General features: G+C 35.1%; 2 protein-coding genes across 4 annotated transcripts; one reads left to right on the top strand and one right to left on the bottom strand.

Annotated features, from left to right (window-relative positions):
* Nucleotides 1-760: 760 nt before the first annotated feature.
* On the bottom strand, nucleotides 761-11918 carry LOC117334293. The gene is made up of 6 exons (XM_033893819.1): nucleotides 11744-11918; nucleotides 8038-8255; nucleotides 7177-7379; nucleotides 3523-3620; nucleotides 3217-3340; nucleotides 761-2671 (listed from the first exon to the last, which is right to left on the bottom strand). The coding sequence occupies exons 1-6, from the start codon at nucleotides 11911-11913 to the stop codon at nucleotides 2606-2608; spliced, it is 879 nt and encodes a 292-aa protein (XP_033749710.1). The 5' UTR covers nucleotides 11914-11918; the 3' UTR covers nucleotides 761-2605.
* LOC117334292 (protein rolling stone-like) lies at nucleotides 9332-24494 on the top strand. 3 transcript variants are annotated; one of them, XM_033893815.1, is made up of 5 exons: nucleotides 9332-9489; nucleotides 16335-16574; nucleotides 17341-17551; nucleotides 18191-18307; nucleotides 21618-24494. In XM_033893815.1, exons 1-5 carry the CDS (start codon nucleotides 9466-9468, stop codon nucleotides 21986-21988), a joined length of 963 nt encoding a protein of 320 aa, XP_033749706.1. In that variant the 5' UTR covers nucleotides 9332-9465; the 3' UTR covers nucleotides 21989-24494. The 3 variants fall into 3 exon arrangements, with proteins under 3 accessions (XP_033749706.1, XP_033749707.1, XP_033749708.1); XM_033893816.1 differs by lacking the exon at nucleotides 9332-9489 and adding an exon at nucleotides 11305-11431; XM_033893817.1 differs by lacking the exon at nucleotides 9332-9489 and adding an exon at nucleotides 14286-14901.
* Nucleotides 24495-26500: the final 2006 nt, after the last annotated feature.

The following is a 26500-nucleotide window of genomic DNA, read 5'->3' as shown; positions in this document are numbered from 1 at the left end:
TATGATTAGGAAATGTTCATAAGACATAAATACCCCTACTCATATGCAACAATGCATCCCATGTGTTAGAGTTCAAAGGTGACCTTTGACCCTTTATCCTTGACCTATGACCACCAGAATGTAATAAGGTGTATGTGATGTACCAATTACTTTGGTGTAAACATAACCCAACAATCTGTGAAGGGTTTTTCAAGATACATATCATTGATTTGGAGTTGGACCAGATGTGACAGGATTGACAATAGACATGGGTAACAGTTTATGCCCCCCACCCCCCCTCAATAAAATGGCACAGGGCAAAAAATGACATTTAAGCAAACTTATCTCAGTCTAATAAGGCATTAAGACAGATGTTATCAGCATTTGACTGAGATATCAATCGTGTGGAATCAAACAGCTACAAAATTATAATCAAAATTTGTATATATTGGAACTTTTTGCCTCTCTTGACCTTCAGCTTCCTGTAGAGTAGTATACCTGCCTCCAATCAGGAACAGAAACGTTGATGTATTAGTATGTACATGGTATGGAATGTGGGAAATGACACACTGATTAAGTGGAAGGATGACACACTGATTAAGTTGAATGTGTTAGTAACAAGTCTTCAGTAATTAAGTTCCATTTCATACATTGTTCACCTATTACCATGTTATAACCTGTATTAAGACTATCCATCGTAATTAACTGAAATCTATTGCAGTTCAATAGAAAAAGCTAACAATCCTATTTCATTGTCCTACAATAATTAAGTCTGCCCTTCTTTTGCGTCTCCTGGCCGTATTACAGTATAAGTATTGTGATATCTTTAAATCTGGGATGAGCTTACAAAACATTCTAGTATCAATAAACTTTTGTTTTTTAAATTATATATACTAGTAGTCTAAATAATTATTTTCTGATTGAGATTCTCTCATATATTGAAGTCCTTTTCCGCATAAAAACACCAAATATATAAACAAGTATATCATACAACCATAAAAGATTTGATTAATACAACTCCTTTTGTGGATAATTCATCAAAATTGGAACCAAAACATTAATCTTTGATTTTAATTAGAACAATCACTTGTAATATAACTTTTAAACATTTTATCTTTGATTTTAATTAGAACAATCACTTGTAATATAACTTTTGTAAGTAATATATCTTTTGCTATATACACAGGTAGCCAGAGTTTCATCTGGCCCTAACACCATGTTTGGTGTAGACATGAAGTCAGGGCCAGAGGAAACTCTGTTGTTGGTTTTGTTTACCTGTTTCATCTGTTCATGTTTTTGTATACCTACCATTACAATTATGTGTAATGTATGTACCTAATACTGCCTGTTTATCAATATCTAATTTGTAGTATCCAGATCAACTAAAGAATCAGTGTAATTGTGTAGTACAGTAGTATCTGCAGAAACAAAATTTCTGTCAGGCCCCAGTTTCAAACGTTCAGCATAATTTCCTCATTTGTTGATGAAATTTCTGAACTGAAAATTTCCCATATGAAAGCATTATTGGGTTTTTAAGGAAACTTCCTTAAATTTTATAATGGTTTCCTATTGAAAATGATAAGATATTTTCTTAGTAAGGAATACATGTATTGCTGAAACTGGGCCCAACATTGTCCAATCATTATTCAAAGTCATTATTATATACACAACAACATATATTCAGATTTTAAATACAAATTCATATAGTGTACATTAAAAACTACATAACTAAAAGCCAGATATCTAAACTTTTGATTATCCAACCTGCTGCTGTGTCCCCCACATAATCTGTTTTCCTGCCAATATGAAATGTCAATATTAAATCCACACATCGGCATGACCAAAGGAGTTATGTTCCCCTGAGTGGTTCGGGTATGCATTGCATTACTATACAATGAACTCTATGCTAAATATTATCATGCTAACTATAACTTATGTTTTAATTAGGTAACTTATAACCTGATAGATCACTGAATTATAATAAAATATCATAACACAGTAAATATATATACATTATTAAAAAAAATACAAACAAAATATTGATATGTCTTCACTTTCATCGCATTTTGGTGATTCTTCAGACATCAATCAGTCATCAGTCTGAAGAATCGCCAAGATGTGACAAAAGTACGTTGTTGTCCAGTTTTTCTTTTCCTTTATGTATTACCTCGTTAGTAGGGATCATATTTAACAATTTTAATATATATGTGTATGTATCTGTTTACAACCAATGTCAGGGTAAGACAAAATTAATTTTCACACTAATGAACCAAAAAGACTTCAACATCAACTAGCTGAGAGGAACATTAATTAAAATAACCCTAACTTGAATATGGACAAGGGAAAACTTTTATCACAAAGACTTATATAATATTATGCAATTATTATAGTGGGTTTTTATAAAATTGTGAATGAAGTTCTACATAGGAAAACAGTTTGGTAGGATTTTATGTGATATATCTCTGTTCCCTTCAACAGTAGAATGTCATCTCTGTTCGCTTCTTTCTTGTCACATTCCTTCTCTCTCCTAATTCCACATATGGTTTTCTGTAGTTAATTCCTCCTCTGGCTAGAGATGGGACCTCCAGACACTATACCCATTTTTTTTTTAAATCATCAGTAAATATCAAATGCTGTCATATCCAGTTTTTTCCTGATCAGCTCCACATCGACATGTGAACAGAAATCCATCCTGTTTGGAAGATAAGATTTATATAAATATACCGTATCGTTGACACAAAGACACAATCTGAATAAAACCATTAGACCAGGATCTGAATACATGTACACTGATCTAACATTTCAGTACAGTATGTTGGGCTACTTGGGCTAGGTTTTGATTCATACCGAAATTGATAACAATTTTAATTATTATCAAAAACTATAATAATTATAACATGTATTAGTGTACATTCTGCATAATACTTCTTTTTTCCTGCAGTTAAATTAGTCGTCTGATTGTCTCCCTTGAAGAAACCTCAGCCTTTTCACTTTGATCATCAATTTTGAACTAAATTCTTTTATTTCATCCCAGATGGAGGTGTGAGAAGTCTTATGTGGATGGAAACCATAGACTTAATCAGGAGAGAAGAGCCATGTGGTCAGGCAGGTGACACCATACCTTTTCAGATCTGATCAGGGTATATAACTCTCTGTGCCAATTGAGATCCAGTGAGACCTCCACACCTGGCCATCCTTAGGTATAAACTGCTCTAGTAACAACAAATCTATACTTACAGCTATAAGAACAGGAAGTTGTGTCCAGAACTCTGCCTGTGGTAGAACATCCTTGCCACGGAATCCTCGTACCAGATTTACCATGACACCACAAGTAAAATACACAGTCAGGGACACAAAGAATCTACAAATGTATTGACAATGTATACAAAACCTGTCAACTGTTTTTGTTAAATAATGATTGTATCAATTATGAAACTGGAAATGAATAGCTATCCATACTGAATACAATACAATAGTTCTCTTATTATTTATATTATAATTCTGTTTTTATATATTTGGTGGAGAGATGTGCTCTATACTTACATTATGATGAGAACTGTCCCCGCAGTCATGTTCTCAGGAATGGCTGAGGCTGGGGTTATAGAGATACAGGCACCAGCATACCCAACTGTTGCCTGTAGCTGTAAATAAAATGCTAAGTATGGAGATCACTTACAGTATGTTATCTGAGATCAGCCAAACAGATGTTTATATTAAGGTAATTGATTTGTAATCAAGCGAATATTGACCATCTTTATGAGGGCAGTTTGTATAATATATTTGATTTTACGGCTCATAACTATATTTTATTTATTTATTTCATGTGCAAAATGTTTAGTACTGAAATACATGATGTAATATGACACATTACCATGTACAATGGAAAAACAAATCAATGAAGTAATGGTAGATTTTTATAAAGCAAATATTGACCATCATTGAATTTACTAGAATGTTTGGCAAGATTCTATCTGACCTGAAAATGTAGGGTGTACTTAATAGTGTCATGACATTTATATACATGTACATGCACATAATAAACAGTGAATGAAGACTGTGTGTTATGGGATGGTTGAAGACTGTGTGTTATGGAATGGTTGAAGACTATGTGTTATGGAATGGTTGAAGACTGTGTGTTATGGGATGATTGAATGCTATGTATTAAGGGATGAATGAAGACTGTGTGTTATGGGATGGTTGAAGACTATTTGTGGGATGGTTGAAGACTGTGTGTTATGGGAAGGTTGAAGACTGTGTGTTATGGGATGGTTGAAGACTGTGTGTTACGGGATGGTTGAAAACTATGTGTTATGGAATGGTTGAAGACTGTGTGTTATGGGATGGTTGAAGACTGTGTGTTATGGGATGGTTGATGACTGTGTGTTATGGGATGGTTGAAGACTATGTGTTATGGAATGATTGAAGACTATTTGTGGGATGGTTGAAGACTGTGTGTTACGGGATGGTTGAAGACTGTGTGTTATGGGATGGTTGAAGACTGTGTTATGGGATGGTTGAAGACTGTGTGTTATGGGATGGTTGATGACTGTGTGTTATGGGATGGTTGAAGACTATGTGTTATGGGATGGTTGATGACTGTGTTATGGGATGGTTGATGACTGTGTGTTATGGGATGGTTGAAGACTGTGTTATGGGATGGCTGAATGCTATGTGTTATGGGATAGTTGAAGACTGTGTGTTACGGGATGGTTGAAGACTGTGTGTTATTGGATGACTGAGGGCTGTGTGTGTTAAGGGAAGACTGAGGGCTATGTGTTAAGGGATGAATGAAGACTGTGTGTTATGGGATGGTTGAAGACTGTGTGGTATGGAATGGTTGAAGACTATGTGTTATGGAATGGTTGAAGACTGTGTGCTATGGGATGATTGAATGCTATGTATTAAGGGATGAATGAAGACTGTGTGTTATGGGATGGTTGAAGACTATTTGTGGGATGGTTGAAGACTGTGTGTTATGGGAAGGTTGAAGACTGTGTGTTATGGGATGGTTGAAGACTGTGTGTTACGGGATGGTTGAAAAATATGTGTTATGGAATGGTTGAAGACTGTGTGTTATGGGATGGTTGAAGACTGTGTGTTATGGGATGGTTGATGACTGTGTGTTATGGGATGGTTGAAGACTATGTGTTATGGAATGATTGAAGACTATTTGTGGGATGGTTGAAGACTGTGTGTTACGGGATGGTTGAAGACTGTGTGTTATGGGATGGTTGAAGACTGTGTTATGGGATGGTTGAAGACTGTGTGTTATGGGATGGTTGATGACTGTGTTATGGGATGGTTGAAGACTATGTGTTATGGGATGGTTGATGACTGTGTGTTATGGGATGGTTGATGACTGTGTGTTATGGGATGGTTGAAGACTGTGTTATGGGATGGCTGAATGCTATGTGTTATGGGATAGTTGAAGACTGTGTGTTACGGGATGGTTGAAGACTGTGTGTTATTGGATGACTGAGGGCTGTGTGTGTTAAGGGATGACTGAGGGCTATGTGTTAAGGGATGAATGAGGGCTATGTGTTAAGGGATGAATGAGGGCTATGTGTTAAGGGATGAATGAAGACTGTGTGTTATGGGATGGTTGAAGACTGTGTGTTATGGGATGGTTGATGACTGTGTGTTATGGGATGGTTGATGACTGTGTGTTATGGGATGGTTGAAGACTGTGTTATGGGATGGCTGAAGACTATGTGTTATGGGATGGTTGATGACTGTGTGTTATGGGATGGTTGATGACTGTGTGTTATGGGATGGTTGAAGACTGTGTTATGGGATGGCTGAATGCTATGTGTTATGGGATAGTTGAAGACTGTGTGTTACGGGATGGTTGAAGACTGTGTGTTATTGGATGACTGAGGGCTGTGTGTGTTAAGGGATGACTGAGGGCTATGTGTTAAGGGATGAATGAGGGCTATGTGTTAAGGGATGAATGAGGGCTATGTGTTAAGGGATGAATGAGGGCTATGTGTTAAGGGATGAATGAAGACTGTGTGTTATGGGATGGTTGAAGACTGTGTGTTATGGAATGGTTGAAGACTATGTGTTATGGAATGGTTGAAGACTGTGTGTTATGGGATGATTGAATGCTATGTGTTAAGGGATGAATGAAGACTGTGTGTTATGGGATGGTTGAAGACTATTTGTGGGATGGTTGAAGACTGTGTGTTATGGGAAGGTTGAAGACTGTGTGTTATGGGATGGTTGAAGACTGTGTGTTACGGGATGGTTGAAAACTATGTGTTATGGAATGGTTGAAGACTGTGTGTTAATGGATGGTTGAAGACTGTGTGTTATGGGATGGTTGATGACTGTGTGTTATGGGATGGTTGAAGACTATGTGTTATGGAATGGTTGAAGACTATTTGTGGGATGGTTGAAGACTGTGTGTTACGGGATGGTTGAAGACTGTGTGTTATGGGATGGTTGAAGACTGTGTTATGGGATGGTTGAAGACTGTGTGTTATGGGATGGTTGATGACTGTGTGTTATGGGATGGTTGAAGACTATGTGTTATGGGATGGTTGATGACTGTGTGTTATGGGATGGTTGATGACTGTGTGTTATGGGATGGTTGAAGACTGTGTTATGGGATGGCTGAATGCTATGTGTTATGGGATAGTTGAAGACTGTGTGTTACGGGATGGTTGAAGACTGTGTTACGGGATGGTTGAAGACTGTGTTATTGGATGACTGAGGGCTGTGTGTGTTAAGGGATGACTGAGGGCTATGTGTTAAGGGATGAATGAGGGCTATGTGTTAAGGGATGACTGAACTCTATATGTGTTAAGGGATGACTGAACGCTATATATGTTTAGGGATGAATGAATGCTTTGTGTTGAATGCTATATGTGTTAAGGGATGGATGAAGGCTATGTGTTAAGGGATGACTGAACGCTATATATGTTTATGGATGAATGAATGCTTTGTGTTAAGCAATATGAATGAATGTTATATGTGTTAAGGGATGAATGAAGGCTATGTGTTAAGAGATGACTGAACACTATATGTGTTAAGGGATGACTGAACACTATATGTGTTAAGGTATGAATGAATGTTATGTATTAAGGGATGAATGAAAGCTATGTGTTAAGGGATGAACTCTGTTTTAAGGTAATTGAACTATTTATGTATACAATATATTGTCTGTGAAACTATCTATAAATTAATTTTACTCACTTGACATTTTGCTTTGTCAAATTTCACTTTTACTAGGGCGGTCTTTGGAATAGCTGTTGTGTTTTCATTAGGAACCCAGTATAGGATCCTGTTACATTCAAAGTTGAAGACTGCTGACAACTGACACCAAGATCCGTCTGGTTTTGTATAATTGTCTCCCTTGGTAAAATTTGCCAGAAATCCACCATTGAGAGATGACTTGTCTGTCAAAAGAATGTTCTTAAAACTATCTATTAAACTTTCATATTGACAGTGGACAAACCTCAACATAACTATAATATTTACAGTGTTGTTCAACTGTATTTATCTGCAGATATGCCGAATCATCAATTTTGAAAAATTACAAAATATTTTGTACACATGATTACTGTCACATTTCATTATAATTAGAAAGATCCAGAGATTTACTTTTAATTCTCTTATCTAGAATAAACAAGTTATTTAAAAGACAATTAATTTTCTAACATTTTAACTTTGATAACATGAACTATCTTTAATACAGTGGTAAGTGATGGAATATTAGCCGTATAGCAAATAGTCAACAAAAATACACTGCCTCAGATGATAATGATTATAGAAGAGCATAGTTAATCAGAGTAGTTCTAGGGTAATCTAGCCTGAGTTTCCTCTCGCCCTGACACCATGCATGTCTAGTGTATAGGGCCAGAGCGCACTACTATATGAAATTTGAAAGAATTTGGTGCAAATACAACGAAATTGGGTGTGACATAACACTTACCTTTCATATATGGATAAATGAGATATTTATTTAACCAGAACACCCATTTAGTCCTATCTAGTTGTTTTACTTCCGTCAGTATAGACCCTTGCTTTACTGTAATTATGAGACAGATGTTTTACCTGTTACCCTGAATGGGTTTGTGATAAAGCCTCCTTGGACGTGCTGCACAGTTTGGTTTTTGCCAGTCCCATTGAATGTTTTAACACACACACTGCCATCATTACAGTTAGTTAACTTCTGACAGAATGCCACAGTATATGTACAGTTAGAGAGGCTGCCGTTGGGACCATCAACAGCACCTGCACAGTTCTGACCAGTCTCTGTGAATGTCCATGATCTAAATTGATAAACAGAAAATGATGGAAAGTGTCTATGTTTTATCATTATAAATCAATGAAAAGGCATCACTTCCCCATCAACAGCTATATTTTATTTTTCTTCTTTCTTTCCCCCAAATCAACAATTAAACCTAGCTGTAAGCACATTCAAAGTAAAATGAAATCAATCCATATACTTTATACAATCCAATTAACAATGACATCAATCCACAATAACTTTAATACAATCCAATAAACAATGGAATCAATCCACAATACGTTTAATACAATCTAATTAACAATGAAATCTGTCAAATTGATCCACATACTGATATTTTAATAAAATCACATTAATAATGGAATTTATCAAAGACCTCATACACCTTTTCACATCTGCTCTTTTGGTGAGAGTTGGCCATGGGAGCCCCATCAACTAAGCCATCAAACTGTGTAAGCACAGGTTTACCTCAATGAGATCACAATACCATGTTTTCTGATTACGGTATTATACAGGTAATAGTAAAACAAATATTTATACAGAGGAGGTGCACCATTACTAGTACTGTAAATCTAATCATAAGTCATAACCTCAACGTTTTTTTGAAATAATTGGTATAACCCTGTGCAGTTGTCTGGAGGAAGAAGCAAGATCGGAGGCCATCATAACTATATATAAATACTGGATTTAATTGATGATAGTTAATCTGATGATAAACTGAACTAGCAGATCTATTGTTCAGGGTTATCACACATGCTAATCAATATTAATGGTGAGACTGTCAGAGTTACAACATCCTGGAGTTGTATACAACACACAATTAGGTAAATCTGATTTATTGAGCATGAATGATGATCAAGGAAGTGAGACTTGAGTATAGTATACAGTAGGTATGTGTTACGGATTCTAGGAACATACATATATACTTACCTGGTAGCTACCAGAACCTGCCTCAGGCAAGTATCTACCCTTAACATACTGATCGGGAGGACTGGCTGACATATAATATTACAAGTATATAGGTTAAGAGTATAACCAGGTCATGGTTTCTGACAGTGAATGCAATAGGTATTAAGTTATTTATATCAATGCATGTTGTAAGGACTCTGCAGTAACAGTAATTACGACTGCATTACTCACTTTTTCATGAATATTTATAAACAAGTGTGTGATAAGAAACAGTGTTGTTGGAAAAGTGTAAGATCGGGCTTTAACACCTGGTGGAACTAAAGATGATCCTACACTTAATGGTAAAGGTGAGTACTACATCATAACAAAAATCAAATCCAATCTATGGGACTCGGATACCGTCAGCATGATTAATTCAAACACACAAATACTTGTAAAATCGGTGCTGTTTTGATTTTATTTCTAAATTTGAGTTGAAGTTCCTACAAAAGACAATTTAGCTGTCACTTTTCCTATATTTTTGCTTTCAATCTACATACATAGTAGTGATATCCTTCATCTAGTAGGAAAGTATGTCATCATAAATATAGAGACATGTCCGAGAAAGGCTAACATTGTAAAAATGAGCTGATGTGATTGATGAAATATCAAGAGGAAGAGATTGTGTGCCTGGGTTTTGATACTAATGTTCTGGATATTTGCTGGTGTGCATGCATGTCTATTAGTGTGATGGGTGGAGCTATGGATGACATCTTTTTCATGGATATTGTTGTGTATCATTTTATGTAAAGTTAGGAGTTGCATGTTGTGTTTTCCTCCTACTTTCAAGGGAGTGTTCAGATGCTGGATCAAATCACCAACACTGGAGATATTTCTGAAATCATTGGTGATAAACTTAGCTGCTTGATGCTGTCACTACTAGTTTGTACAGTATATGTCAGTGTTTAATTACTTGGTATGTGTAGGTCACAGACAGAGCAGGTGTATTCTAATTTACTAACAGTTCTTTATGTCTGCTCCGTTGCTGATGTTGAACTTATGTTTTGTCTCAAAAAGCCTAGAGTAGAGCTGGCTTTGCTGGTGATGGAATCTACACAGGATTAAAATCCATTTAAGGTTCAACTGTAAGGTGACCACCAAGGTACTTGGCCTTATAGAAAACTATAAAGACTGCATAAATAGTCTGGATTAAAAAGACATCTCCGGCCCTGGCTTTTCCCCGGCCATACAATTCAAGTTTCTAAGATGTTCTTAAAGTGTTGTGCAACCTTGCAATTGGGTGAAGTAAGACTTTGGGATAGGATATATATACCACACGGTAGTATTATCAGCAATATGAGACATATGGTTGAGCTTAGACCTGTAGGAAATTATTATCAATGAAATAAAGGAAGACTGTGACATCCTAACACTGCATGCTGAGCTGACTGCATGGGGATATTGGACCAATGACTCTAACGCATATTCAGATTTTATCCATCATCCTCACAGGTACTTGTGGTCATCATTACATGTATGATGTTTTTAATTTAAATGTTACATTATAGACAAGTAAATTATTGTATTACAATCGCATGCTTAATTTGTAAAAAAAATATTGTACCTTGGCATTATAAATACAAATTAAGCATGCGATTGTAATACAATAATTTAATCGTCTATAATGTAACATTTAAATAAAAAACATCATAATCATGTCCACAAGTACCTGTGATCATCCTGAATAACTGTCTGCTTTATGTCACAAAAAAAAATGGCTCCATCCAAGTGTTCACTTTCTCATTTACACTGTATTTATGTTTGTGAAAAAGATTGAAGCAACTGGCTGACCTTGATCCCTGTCTTAGTTAAAATATCTACTTTAATCTAGTCATGAAGTCATTGTAGACAGTGAACATTTGAAGATGAGAGCTAAATAAATTTTGTCTTGACAATCATTTCAGTCATTTTTAAAGCTCCAGCAACATACAAAACAATTAAATTAAGGCTGTGAATGAAATGTAATTTTCAAATTAGATTTTATCATCACTTAATTATTTAATTATTATCGATAACATTGTAATCCATTGAGACAAGCACATATATATATATAACAAAATCAAATCACTGTCCCTGCTAAAACTTATTCAATTTATTACTAATGGATGGGAGATAACTCTTACAACATAGTCACCCCACGTGACCATACAACCATTCTGTCAACAAATTCCAGTTCTCGAGTTGAAGGTTGAGTGTGACCTCAATACTGAAGCATTTTACGTGGAAAGGGACCATCAATTCTAACATTATGTAAGTCTGAGTACATCCAGTTTTATTTTACCTTGTATTGATAATCTAACTAGCACATATCCAAGCATCTAAACGATGTTTTTTGGATTCAACAGCACTGACCTAGATGACACACAAGTGACACAGGCTAAGATTGTGTTCGTCACATTTCATCAGTTTTGCATATTTGGACAAAACTGTTAGATAAGCGACGCTTTTATTATTTTTATAACTAACTCATAGCTACTGAAAATGAATACCAAGCATCATAAAACAAAATAACATGATAAAAATACCTGACAAATCAAGGAAAAGAGAAAGATGAATGTTTACCCTTCCGTAATGTTCTGAATATCGAATCCTGAAACAGGAGGTTGGCACACAGCTTGGTCTGTTAATTGTCGAACAGCATCGCCTGTCGTTGTGGCTAAAAGTCCGGAGGTCCAGACACTAAAAAACACGACAAACCATACTTCTAATTGCTTTGATCGCCTGGCAGCCATTTTCGTTATTGTCATGTGTTGTGTCTCGTGACCGATAAAAGCGGGAATGTTTAAAAGTTTGGGTTGAGTAAATATTGACAACATTATCATTGGTCAGGATAATGTAATTTCACCTACTAGTCTGCAGTGTATGTCAAGGAGGGATGACTTTTCATCAACCTCGGGCTGGAGTTTTTCTGGCACTAGATAGGCTTTAAGTAATTATTTTGTAGCCAGAAAGGTCTTCCAATGTATGCATGTGGTATTAATTTTTAATATATATGTATTAGTTCCTTTTCATGTCAACAAATTCCATCATACAAAAATAGTACTGACAATACACTTCGCTAATATATATAGCCTAACACATTTTTTAATTCTAGATCCCCCCAAAATCCAGTGTTTGAGTAGGCCTATACATAGACGTCCCTACATAGATTGACAGAATATAGGGTTCTACATGTATCTGGTCTATTAATAAACATTGGGGGGGGGGGGGGGGGGGGGGGACAAACCTTACACATTCAGAATGGAAAGTAGACAGCTTCTGCCACCATCTACATCAATCCTAGATCTTGGAGTAGACTATAAGATTAGGACCTTAAGGATACCTTTTGGCTCTGCTTGGGATAATTATAGGCTTAAGGATCAAACAGCTTTTAGAACACATTGTTAATTGTAGACTCAGCTAGCTATAAAGGAGACAAGCTTAAGGATAACACAGCTTTTATGACGATCTTGAATTACATAGACTTTCATTGTTACAGACTATTGTAAAAGTCTGCCTTCAAGTTCAGTAGATCATGAGTTTTCATTAGACTTCGGACAAGCAGCTAATTAGCTATAGCTAGTACTTTTTGACTCAACATGTTTATTATAGGTTGGTCTGACCTTTTGACTCTGTGAACATTAATTACACAATTGTCAATTGGAATAGGATTGTGAGTTTGAGGGGCACATCCAGTTTGTTTGTCAAGCTATATACAACCAACTTGCCCTGGAGACCAATATTGCAACCTAGGTTCATTTGGTAACTAATTGTCCTGTTGAAGACAGAGAATTAACAAATAATTGATTATATATATATATATATATAACATGAAACAAACAGTGGCAATAACGTAGGTCTAGCTAGTTATGTAAAGAACTTCATAACCGATTAACCGGGTGACCCACCATAATATCTAAGAGGTACAAAGCTAACATTAAGATACCTGTAGGCATCCCAAATCCCTATCGAAACAAATACCTGATCGAACGTGACTGCGTAAAGGAAATCAATCCATCTAATTGCACTCTATTGAAAATACAATTCAACCCTGAATTATATGTAACAAACACGTCACATACACAAGAGACACAGAAGAAAAAAACAAGCAGCAGAATGGAATTTTCTTTGATGCTTTTTTTTTATCATTAATGCCGAGTAAAAAACTGACAACAAGCTTAAGTGACAAAGTTTTTTTGCATAAAAATTCAGCATTAGAGTATTATAAGCTTATTACTGGTAAAATAACATTATACTTTTACTTGAATTAATACTATTAGCATAACTTGGCCATTCCTTTGGAATGTTTGCATAACTTGGACATATTATACCTACATAGGATTAGCTACTGCACATATATGTTACAATCCTTTGGCGACATTATATATTTTGTATCAACGGTGTTTGGACCATATCTTTTAAAATCATATCTGACATGCGCATGACAACATTCCTCAATTGTGAAAATATTATTTAATACTAGCTTAACCTTAATCTGGCATAAAATGCTTAAAAATATTTTATGTTTACGAACAGGATAATATTTTGTCCATTGGCCAAACTGTACCTTGAATTTCTTAATAATGTGCTAGTAAACAGATTGGATCAATGAAAATTAACTCTTTGAATCTTGGTACATATATATATACATCGGGTAAAAAATAGGGTATGGAATGCAGTTCTTTGGTCAAATAGGTGGGAAATGCACTATAAAAGGAGGGAAGGGGTTGGGCTTAATTATAATAGATATAGAATATATATCATTGTGTATATATGTGCACATGTTAATGTAAGGATCAACTGCTGTATACCCAGCAATAAGCCCATGTCAAATAATTATTCAGGTCAATTTCAGGTCAATATTTTTTCAGGTCCTGAAGACATTTTTAAATATTTAAATAGAAAGTTATCATATCTTAAAGTAAAAAAAAAATAAATGTTATTTAAAGTTACTGTGGCCCCAAGGGATTATAAATGCAGTATACTTATTTAGTTTAAGAACTTTATAGAGTAAAGATTATATTACATGACAAGGTTTTCTTTTGTACATGTGTATAATCTATTGTGACGTAAAACCAGGTACACATATATATATCTGTATACAATATTGATTACTACAAGCCAGGCCGTTGTCAACAATAGGAAGACGTAAGTTACAACCATTGACGCATTCATTCCTTTACTGACATCAGGGCACTTAATAGGTATATTTTGATTCTATATAGGTGAAAAGAGATTAATGTACGTTATGTATATCTGCCTAAACTGCTACATACATGTACTCTGAGTTTGAACCTTCATGAGAACTGTATACCGTACATATAGATGGTGAAAATTTCATTGTTGAGGAAGATATCTATGTGAGTGGATTGTTTTGGATATACAGTAACAATTTCCTGTTATGAAGTGGTTATGTACTTGAACTCTGTACCATGATTCATTCTCATGCACCATCACCTATGTGTAATTTGCATCATATGTGGAAATTTTAGTGTCAGACACTAAAATTACCAGTGGCATTTTATCATGTCACATAGATTTCACAAGTGTGTGTAAATATATGCTGAACCTTACTGAGTATCTATATATATATACCCGTATATATACGTACAAAAGTCTGTAGCTATAGGTTATAAATGTACATGGGCCTATATGTACATGTTTTTCTTCTTTACATATCATACTGTACAGTACATAAAGGAAATCATATTCCTTTGCGGAGTAAAAGATATTGAAAGCAGGTCTGTATACATGTATATACATTAATGTATAACATATAACGGTATACAACTACATACACATTTAGATTTGATCGCAAACTCATTCATTATTAACCTAAGGATTGATACAAGTTTTAAAGGAAGAACAATATTCTGAATTTTTACAGTCAGAGCAGAAAAATTGATGGTTGAGAAAGGAAAAAGGACAATAGTACACGTATGTTTGTAGCTGTAAGATCTAGATCTGTACATGCATATATGTATTATACAAATATCTACATGTAAATGAACTTTGACATTTTATATTATCTTAAAGTAATCTTATATATGTTACATCCTATAATATCGCTTTAAGATTTGATCTGTATACAAAACATAGATACATGTATCTACATATATACATGTAGGAACTCTGACATTTCATCTTAAAGTATTTTTATATGTTACTGTACTTACAGCCTATATATAGCTACACTTATATATGTATAAGATTTTATATCTAGGTTAAACAAAACATAGATCATATCTAAATGTACAGGAACTTTTGACATTTTATCTTAAAAGTGATTTAAATGTTACGTTACAGCCAATATATATAGCTGTGAGATTTGATCTGTATATAAACATATATAGATATCTACTACATGTACAAGAATTTTGACATTAGGTCTTCAGTAATGTTATAGGTTATAAATTACAGATAATATAAAACTATAAGATTTGATATGTATTATACAAAACATAGATATCTACTATGTGTATATACATGTACAGGAACTTTGACATTCTATCTTGAAGTTAGTAACTTTATATCTATAAATTACGGCCTTAGTAAAAGATATGTGATATATTTGTAATTTTAATAAAGTATATGTCCTTAACATGTAATACCATGGACCAAATAATCAGGTGTATCAGTAAATCTATACCGGTAATATGGAAGATATATCTAACGATTATGAAATATAATGAATGCGCTGATGAAGCAAACTTGCTTGTTTTATGGATGTAATGTAGTTTCACTTATTTTAACTGTATGAATAATGATCATGAGGTCCATATGTCAATTTTGATGAAATTTAGGTAATACTGTATGTGTAATGGTAAGTTTTATTCATCTTTAATGTGAGTTTGTTTAAAAAAACACTGGTACACATATGTATACTAAGTATACTGGTCCAAAGTCTATACTGTGTGATAAATCCATAAATGAATGTACCTGCAGTCTGTAGATTGTTCTTTATTGTTGGATTATGTTGATATATACTGGTACTTGGTTAATGATATGCCGGAGAATATATATATATATATTCTCAAGAACGAATTTGAAAGGTTCATGCCTGTGTGAATAGAAATCTGTGGAAAAGGCTATGTGAACAAACCTGAAACATTACTTCCTTTACATAACTGATTTCATGACCAATTTTAGAATTGTTTTGTTCTTTATTTTGTAGGTGGTTCGTCTAGCCATCAGTCTAGTGATGTTTAAGATAACAGCTAAGTTTGTGGATGCTACCAATGGTGGTATGCGGATGGCTCACCGTGCTCTGACCACCTATACTCGCTATGCCTACTACTCTCTCACGGACAAGAAAGGCAGGCCATCTGGAAAGAGTGGCATCCGCTCCTCAGAACTGTATGAACCTCGCTATGGTTTGGATCATGATCGTCCAGAAGATTTTGTTCTATCACAGGTAGACTGTAGTTATACATCACAAATTGATAATTAATATGCATGCCACATGATACTTATATATGTTCTAAATCAATGATGAGATTACAAGCTAACTGAAGTTTTGTAGTAATGTTTAAAGAGATGTGATCATCCGAATTATATATCGGTAATTATTTATTGTTACATACATACATAGTAAGCATAAGAGTATTAAGTTTGATATGACAAAATGCAAGCAGTAAAATATCTGTGATGCTTTTGTGGCTGCATGCAGTCTTACTGTCATATATAGTAATATACATAGAGTAGTGACAGATAGCTATATATATTGTAAATGAATGCCATGTATGTAGTATATACTAGTCAAATGTACCATATTTATTCTCAAATAAGCCCCCTCCTCTATTGTAAAAGTTTAGTACTGTATTTATCCTCAAATTAGTCCCCTCCCATATCCTATTCACAGATAAATACAATATATATAATAAAATAAAATGTATGTCAAATTTTCAGTGGCCACTGAAACATTTCTAACTAGTTGTGCTTTAGGACACTATTCACCATGGCCAGCTTACAGCAATTCAACAGCACTGAGTGATTATAATTAGAACCAGATTTTTAATTCCACACCATATGTCCAATATTCTAATGTTCTTTGACAGGAACTTAGAACATTCGGGTGGAATTAAAGATATTGGTTTAATGAGATTGCTTCTATTTCAGCAACTATTACAGAGTTATTATCAGTTAACTGGCATTTAAGTCTTGCTGTGCTTGGTTTTCAGTGGAGTGACAACCCGGTGCCTTATGCCATATACAGGACTGCTGTTGCCTTATACTTCTCCATCATGGTGTTTTACACAGCCTTTGGGGGTAACCTTGGCTGGAAGATCTTCATTATGCTGACTTACTGGTCCTTCTATATCCTCACCTTCTGTCAGATTCTCCGTGCTGTCAATGTCTGGCACTACATCGCACTAAAGAAGGAAAAGAAAGGTAAGAACATGCAATATTAAAGCTCTGAAAATTACAGTTTGTCACTAATCTAGATCAGTTAATAGAATATATTGTCATAGCCTTTCCATACTTGTATACCATTGAGAACCAATTGAAGATATAAGAACCATCACTCCTATCATTTCTGATAGTGGAAATCTTCTTGGATGGATATATTACTGTATTCTTATTATTTCAATAGAGTGAGAGATCCTTCCTATGTGTTGAGCATAATATTTTGAAATGAGAAGCTTTTAAAATTTTCCAAATGTAGTAAATCTTGTTATCAACGAATTGCATGGGACCAAAGGAAGTAGTTTGATATATCAGAAATTCATTATAGGGTTTTAAAATATAAGGATGAGTCAAATTGGTGATTTTGATTTACTTCATATTAAGCAGAAATTTGAATCAAGTCTGTTCATCTTGTGAAAGTTTTACTATATAAAAAATATATTGTATATTGATGGTAAATGATATTTGGAGTATAGCCAAAGGTCGGTATTGCATCACATTTTCCTAATGCCTCCCAAAAATCCTCTGATTTCTATAGAAAAATTAATTGTAACAATTTTGTACCCAGGTATATGCTTAGTGGTAAATGATAATATTATCAAGTATGGTTTGACTGCATTACAGATATAAATGCAGAACTGCGGAATGCACCACGGATCAAGCTTCAGTGGCTACTACACATTTTAACTGCTGGCTCTTCTCAAATAGTTACCATTTTATTTTGGACCATTGCCTATGATGGTAAGTAACCTATTCTACCTAAAGCAAATTTGATACTTTCTGCATGGATAAATATTTTATTGACACAATTTTGAATGTTAGGGAAAATTGTTTTTAACCAACAAAGCAGTGTTTTAACTTTATAATAAACAATTCAAATGCTCAATTTTTAGCTCACCTGGACCGAAGGTCCGGTGAGCTTATGCCATGATGCAGCGTCCATCGTCCGGCGTCCGGCGTCCGTCCGTCAACATTTGCTTCAAATCGCTACTAGTCAAAAAGTTCTTATTGGATTTTGACCAAATTTGGTCAGAAACATCCTTGGCAGAAGGGGATCAGATTTTGCATAAATGGTGGCTCTGACCCCCAAGGGGCCTGAGGGGCGGGGCCCAATAGGGGAAATAGAGGTAATTCCTTTAAATCGCTACTAGTCATAAAGTTATGAATGGATTTGAACCCAATTTGGTCAGAAACATCCTTTGGGGAAGGGGAACAGATTTTGCATAAATGGTGACTCTGACCCCCAAGGGGCCAAAGGGGCGGGGCCTAATGAGGAAATAGAGGTGATTCCTTCAAATCGCTACTAGTCATAAAGTTATGAATTGATTTGAACCCAATTTGGTCAGAAACATCCTTTGGGGAAGGGGAACAGATTTTGCATAAATGGTTACTCTGACCCCCAAGGGGCCAAAGGGGCGGGGCCCATTAGGGGAAATAGAGGTAATTCCTTCAAATCGCTACTAGTCATAAAGTTATGAATGGACTTGAACCCAATTTGGTCAGAAACATCCTTTAGGAAAGGGGAACAGATTTTGCATAAATGGTGACTCTGACCCCCAAGGGGCCTGAGGGGCGGGGCCCAATAGGGGAAATTGAGGCAATTCCTTTAAATCGCTACTAGTCATAAAGTTATGAATGGATTTGAACCCAATTTGGTCAGAAACATCCTTTGGGGATGGGGAATAGATTTTGCATAAATGGTGACTCTGACCCCCAAGGGGCCAAAGGGGCGGGGCCTAATGGGGAAATAGAGGTAATTCCTTCAAATTGCTACTTGTCATAAAGTTATGAATGGATTTGAACCCAATTTAGTCAGAAGCATTCTTTGGGGAAGGGGAACAGATTTTGCATAAATGGTGACTTTGACCCCCAAGGGGCCAAAGGGGCGGGGCCCCATATGGGAAATAGAGGTAATTCCTTTAAATCGCTACTAGTCATAAAGTTATGAATGGATTTGAACCCAATTTAGTAAGAAACATCCTTTGGGGAAGGGGAACAGATTTTGCATAAATGGTGACTCTGACCCCTAAGGGGCCAAAGGGGCGGGGCCTAATGGGGAAATAGAGGTAATTCCTTCAAATCGCTACTAGTCATAAAGGTATGAATGGATTTGAACCCAATTTGGTCAGAAACATTCTTATGTGAAGGGGAACAGATTTTGCATAAATGGTTACTCTGACCCCCTAAGGACCAAAGGGGCGGGGCCTAATGGGGAAACAGAGGTAATATCTTTAAATCGCTACTTGTCATAAAATTATGAAAAGATTTGAACCGAATTTGGTCAAAAACATCATTGGGGGAAGGGGAACAGATTTTGCATAAATGGTGACTCTGACCCCCAAGGGGCCAAAGGGCGGGGCCCCATATGGGAAATAGAGGTAATTCCTTTAAATCGCTACTAGTCATAAAGTTATGAATGGTTTTTAACGCAATTTAGTAAGAAACATCCTTTGGGAAAGGGGAACAGATTTTGCATAAATGGTGACTCTGACCCCAAGGGGCCAAAGGGGCGGGGCCTAATGGGGAAATAGAGGTAATTCCTTCAAATCGCTACTAGTCATAAAGTTATGAATGGATTTGAACCCAATTTGGTCAGAAACATCCTTTAGGAAAGGGGAACAGATTTTGCATAAATGGTGACTCTGACCCCAAGGGGCCAAAGGGGCAGGGCCTAATGGGGAAATAGAGGTAATTCCTTCAAATCGCTACTAGTCATAAAGTTATGAATGGATTTATACCCAAATTGGTCAGAAACATTCTTATGTGAAGGGGAACAGATTTTGCATAAATGGTGACTCTGACCCCCGAGGGGCCAAAGAGGCGGGGCCCCATATGGGAAATAGAGGTAATTCCTTTAAATCGCTACTAGTCATAAAGTTATGAATGGATTTGAACCCAATTTAATAAGAAACATCTTTTGGGGAAGGGGAGCAGATTTTGCATAAATGGTGACTCTGACCCCCCAAGGGGCCAAAGGGGCGGGGCCCCATATGGGAAATAGAGGTAATTCCTTTAAATCGCTACTTGTCATAAATTTATGAAAGGATTTGAACCGAATTTGGTCAGAAGCATTCTTTGGGGAAGGGGAACAGATTTTGCATAAATGGTGACTCTGACCCCCAAGGGGCCAAAGGGGCAGGGCCTAATGGGGAAATAGAGGTAATTCCTTAAAATCGCTACTAGTCATAAAGTTATGAATGGATTTGAACCCAATTTGGTAAGAAACATTCTTGGGGGAAGGGGAACAGATTTTGCATAAATGGTGACTCTGACCCCCGAGGGGCAAAAGGGGCGGGGCCCCATATAGGAAATAGAGGTAATTCCTTTAAATCACTACTAGTCATAAAGTTATAAATGCATGTTGTAAACTCAGAGAGTCTGGACTTCATTATTTCTTTAAAGCAGTTGGGATCCCCACGCTATAACCATAAATAGCATTGTTTGAGGTTAACAAACAAAAGGAATTGAACATGAACATTATTTTGACATTTGGTCAAATCCAACCAGGTGAGCGATACAGGCCCCATGGGCCTCTTGTTTATTAATTACATTATTTGTAAAAAAAAAAAAAAAAAGAAAATGTAATTGATGACCAGTTATCTATAGTGTTTTAATAATCTACCTAATTCAAAGCTGGTTTCTGGTAAGCCTCTTTGCCATGATATACAAAATGCAGGGCATCCAGTAGACCCTTGAGAGTATGTTTTTGACTCCCCAAATTGAGATCTGACTCTTGGGTTTGAAGGGACTTGTCTATTTGACACTCTTTGGTTTGAAGGAACTTGTCTATTTGACATATGTTTTGACCCTTCAGATTTCTCAGAAAAAGTGATTTGACTTCTGAAATTGCTAAAAGCCAAGGGTCAAGTGGATGCCCTGAAAATGTAACACTTTAAAGCTGCAATATGACATAAATTGACATCATTGAATCTGAAATATTATGCAGTTTTGTGTAGTTGTTTTGTGATATAATATATACCAGTAAATTCATTAAAATCTAAACCTGTAGATCATGAGAGTTTCTTGTGCTAACTTTTGTATTATTTTTCAGGTTCTGGATATACATTGATAAATCTAAACAGCCATGGTGTTAACGCTGTTTTTGTGTTAGTGGATATGCTTGTGACAAGGACACCTATACGACTTCTACAATGTATTTACAATAGTGTATTTGGCTGCATTTACAGCCTATTCACCGTCTTGTACTTTCTAGCAGGCGGCACAAGTCATCTAGGAAATTCATACATTTACAAGCCACTGAACTACGGAGAAAAACCTGGCGTTGCTTTGGCCTACATCATAGTAATAGCATTACTAGTCGGTCCTCTCATACACAGCATGGTGTTTTTCCTGTATAGGTTTCGAGTCTTCATTCATAGATTTTTGCGGACCATGGACAAGCGTCATTCAATGACAAAGTGAAGATTAATTGTTTGTAAATATGTTATTTATTTTGACTCCGGTTTTTGTTTTTTTCTTGCCATATGGGCTTAATACAAAATGCAAAAGTGAAACCCTATTTTGATTTTGCTTTTGCAAAATATTTTTGTACATGTATATATATTCCATGTATCTGGGTAATATATTTTGTGCTCATTTCCGCAAATCTTGAAACTTATCAAGATTTTGATATCTGTGCTTTTTGTGAATCTTTATCAATTGCTGCTGTAAATAACTGGGTATAATGGAGTACTCCTGAGATTACAATGTGGACCGATGTTGCATGGTTACTCAAGACTGCTGTTAATGGGCAGATTCATCACAGTTAAATGAGGTGTATTAAATATACTTGACAACATTACCAATTTTAAAAGCTTCATGTGCATTGATTTGACATTTGTCTTTCATGTTGTCTTATTTGTTCAAATATAAGGGAACAATAATTCATTTTGTTGATAATAACTTCCAAAATATTTCATGTTTATAAAAAAGTGCTTATAAAACCAGAATACATGTATTTTTTATGCTCTGGTATCGCAAGCCTCACCTGTCAATTCACCCATCATAATCAATTACCGGTATATAATGGGTGTATTGACAGGCGAGGCTAGTACCTGTCCTGGTATCAGGTAGATCTATAGCAGACAGTCAGATACTTCATTGTGCTATGCTGTATTCTTTAACATAATAACATATGAAAGATAATATATAGAAATATAGATTGGAAAAATTGAAGAGAGAAAAAAGAAAGAAAAATTACTTGTACTCTATGGTGTAAAAGTCTATACAGGAATTCTTATAAATTCAATTAATTGTATATGTGCTATGTTTTTGCGATTCCTTCAAACTGGAGAGAAATCATATTTATATTCTTGTTGATGTTTTTATATGTCTGTTTGTCCAGAAAATTTGACAAATACTGCCGAATTCTGTAATTATGAATTGACCTGATCCAAGTTAGTATTGATAAGCTTAAAAAATCTCTACTTTGTAATTTTAGATCTTAATTCACTTCAAAATTATCCAATAATATGCTTTGCCACTTTTGATTTATGCACAGAATTGAGTTTATATTCATTTTGCTAAGGGTTGGACAAAATTTCAGATCTGTGATTAAAATACCAATCAAAAATAATCTGGTAGGTCAGTTTTTTACTATATCTGTTTCCTAAATGTTTGTGCTTTCTTGAAGTTTTATACACACCATATATTTTCTGTAGAGTGTACGTATCATATACGCATGTATGCCCATGCCTTATACTGTATTTATACTATTAGTCAACCTTATGAGGCATTTTTTGCCATATCAATGCAAGTGATTTAGCCATGTCGGAGATGTTTATTATTTGAGATTATTTTGCTGGTGTACTGCTATTTATAACATAATATACTTTTACATAATGATTATGTTTTGACAGTGAAGTGACCTGTTTTTTGCCATGTTTACATGCATGTATGTGTAAGGATATGATCCAAGATAGCCAGTAGATCTATGTTATCTATGCAATAGAATTCAAGGTAAAATGTTAAATAGGGTTAAGAAGTTAATTGGCACAGTGGTAGCACACTTGCCTTTCACGTAGGTGGCCAGGGTTTTGATTCCCCAATCAAATGTGAAAAGGTATGGGGTCACCTGCCCAACCACACAGGTTTTCCCCAGGTACTTTGGTTTCCTCCCACAGTAAGACCCCATGCGCGCTCCCACCCGGGCCAACAAGCATTATTTACATAAGTTGATATAACTTGTTTCGCCATATTGTTGTAAAGTAGATAAAAAATACAGTTGATTTCTTTACACAAATTCAACAGCTTATACCATTGTATAGAATAAATTGATATTAAATTTAAAATTTGAATCTCATTATAATAGTGCTTTTACGGATCTTTAGTGGTATTTCTGTGTCCTAGTACATATAATTACTAGTAAATTTGATATGCTTTAGGCTTTAATCTATGCAGGGAGTAAATTTAATGTGTTCTAGAGCTACAGCATTAACTATGCCTATCTGCAAAGTCATTTAACTGTGAATGGCTCCATTAAAATTGTAACTGTGTCTGAATAATTGAGTCAGATGACCCAAATGTCTTTTAGTTTCCTTACGATCTGAAGTTGATAAAGAATAACAGTGATACATGCTGTATTACATGTAACAGCTATTATATACCAGGAGTGAAGTTAAGGGTAACGCCCTCTACCACAGGGACTTGGCACGAATCTCCATCCTGTTGGTTTTTGTGCCTGGTCCCTGTATACCATACAAAGCTCTTGATATGGTAGCTACATTACAACAGTATTATATGTATGCTAACATGTACAATTTTCAGAAGTGTATATATTGGCCAAGTCAGAGTTGCACTGATTGATATGTATATTTAGCTGACTCAGGTAACTAGTGCTGATATTACTGATATAATATTATGTAACACATACAACAATATTAAGACCTTATTGAAATGGAAAAAATAAAATAAAATGATGAAAATTACATTTTTGCTTCTGAGTATTTTTTAACCTCTGATCAGATGAAAGGGGATATTTTAATCACCTCAGCCTGTTTCACTTTTGCCAATAAAACTTCAGTGTTTACTGAACAAAAGCACTTGCTTGGCATGAATTTCTATTCAGGCCTAGAAGGCAAAGGTCAGGGTTACTGAAGTCATAGTTGGTTTCTGCAAAAAGTGAGGATTTTGCATCAAACTTCTTCAGTGTGCTTTAATTGTCACTGAAAGTACTTGGCTTAAGATTTGCTTATAAAATGTAGCTATTCGACATTTGGTTTTAAAAACGTGTAAAAGGATATGGTTGTGTACTGGTAAATAAAGAAAATTTTCTATGATGCCAGTGACGACACATATATTACCAGAGGTTCTTCAGAATTTACTATGACGACTTACATTTTACCAGAGGTTCTACAGAATTTACTATGACGACTTACATTTTACCAGAGGTTCTTCAGAATTTACTATGATGCCAGTGACGACTTACATTTTACCAGAGGTTCTACAGAATTTACTATGACGCCAGTGACGACTTACATTTTACCAGAGGTTCTTCAGAATTTACTATGACGCCAGTGACGACTTACATTTTACCAGAGGGTCATCAGGTATTACTAGAGGGAATCACAGATTTTTACTTGTTCATGTGTCTTGGACCATACTACCATTAACCAAATGGAATGTCAGATTTGTATTAGCAAGTCTGTGTGTTTCCACAGGTACTACCAGAGGCCAGGGATCACAGATCTACATATATATAGTCTTATTTGTGATATGTCTCAGCTGTCAAATGAAGTCATGGTAAAATTGTCTCCCATCGGGTATACTAGCTCTCTGGAAAAAAATTATGTAGATTTGTACACAATCCATGGGTCTCTAGGAAGCACAGATTCATGTGTTCATCTGTTGTACCCCGCTAGGTAAATAACTTTATGTAGAAGGGCTAATTAAGTTTTGTAATTAATAGTAACATATGTAACATCCTGTATCAAAGTAAACAGGAATAAAAAAAGGGTTTACAAAACAATGCAAACCATTGACAAATTGTCACCTGAGGTCAAACGGTCACAAGCCAATTTTCTTTCTCTTTATTGGCAGAATTAAATTGTGACTGTCTGAATCAAACTTCAAATGTGGAAGTCTGGTAATGAAATTTAGTTTCTTTTAATTTGTCATTTTGATTATTAATTACAATGGGATTCTCAAGCAAATTAGTTGTTCAGAGTTCAAAGGTTAACCCTTTAAGATAAATAAAGGTCACAGAATTCTGACAGATATTTTTTAAAAACAAAAAAAAATTGATGTATATGTTAAAGATTGAGTCCAGCAAAATTTTGATTAAATGAAATATAAAGATAATTTGGTAAAATGTAAAAGGTCAAGGTCACATGTTAAGTTTGTTAATTTATATAATATTCTAATGAAAAGTTTTAATTATCATATTTTATCAATTTTAACAGTATGGGGACCTCAGAACTTGTTTGATGCACACATCAAATGATCATGCACATGTGGATGCAAATAATTTAAGTCTTTTTGTGTCATTGACAAGATGACAGTGACAGCTACTTTAATCTTAATTACTAATTATTAAAGCCTACAAAAGTATTAATGTGGACTCCGATAAAGAAGTGAATATAAACCACAGATATCATTTGGCTTATATATAAATTTAGAAGAAAAAAAATGAAAAAAAAAAATCTCCAGACTATAGATTCATTGGTATAATGAGATGTTCCCTATATTTCTTCAAATTGGAAATAATCTCTTTGGCTGAGATGTGTTAATTGAGCTCCGAGTCTGAGCACTGGGTATACATACTGGTAAATTATTTCTAATATGAGTCAACAGCTCCTATAAAAGTATAATTCAATTGCTACCTGTATATTATGTTCAGCAGACAAGCATGGGATATTTCCCAAATATTATTTTTCCGGATAATTATTCCGTTATTTTTTTATCAAAATATTTAGAATTTTACCGGAAGTAGAAACA

This window comes from Pecten maximus, chromosome 9, assembly GCF_902652985.1.
Source record: "Pecten maximus chromosome 9, xPecMax1.1, whole genome shotgun sequence".
Lineage (NCBI taxonomy): Eukaryota > Metazoa > Mollusca > Bivalvia > Pectinida > Pectinidae > Pecten > Pecten maximus.
This window is presented reverse-complemented; position numbering and strand designations above follow the sequence as displayed.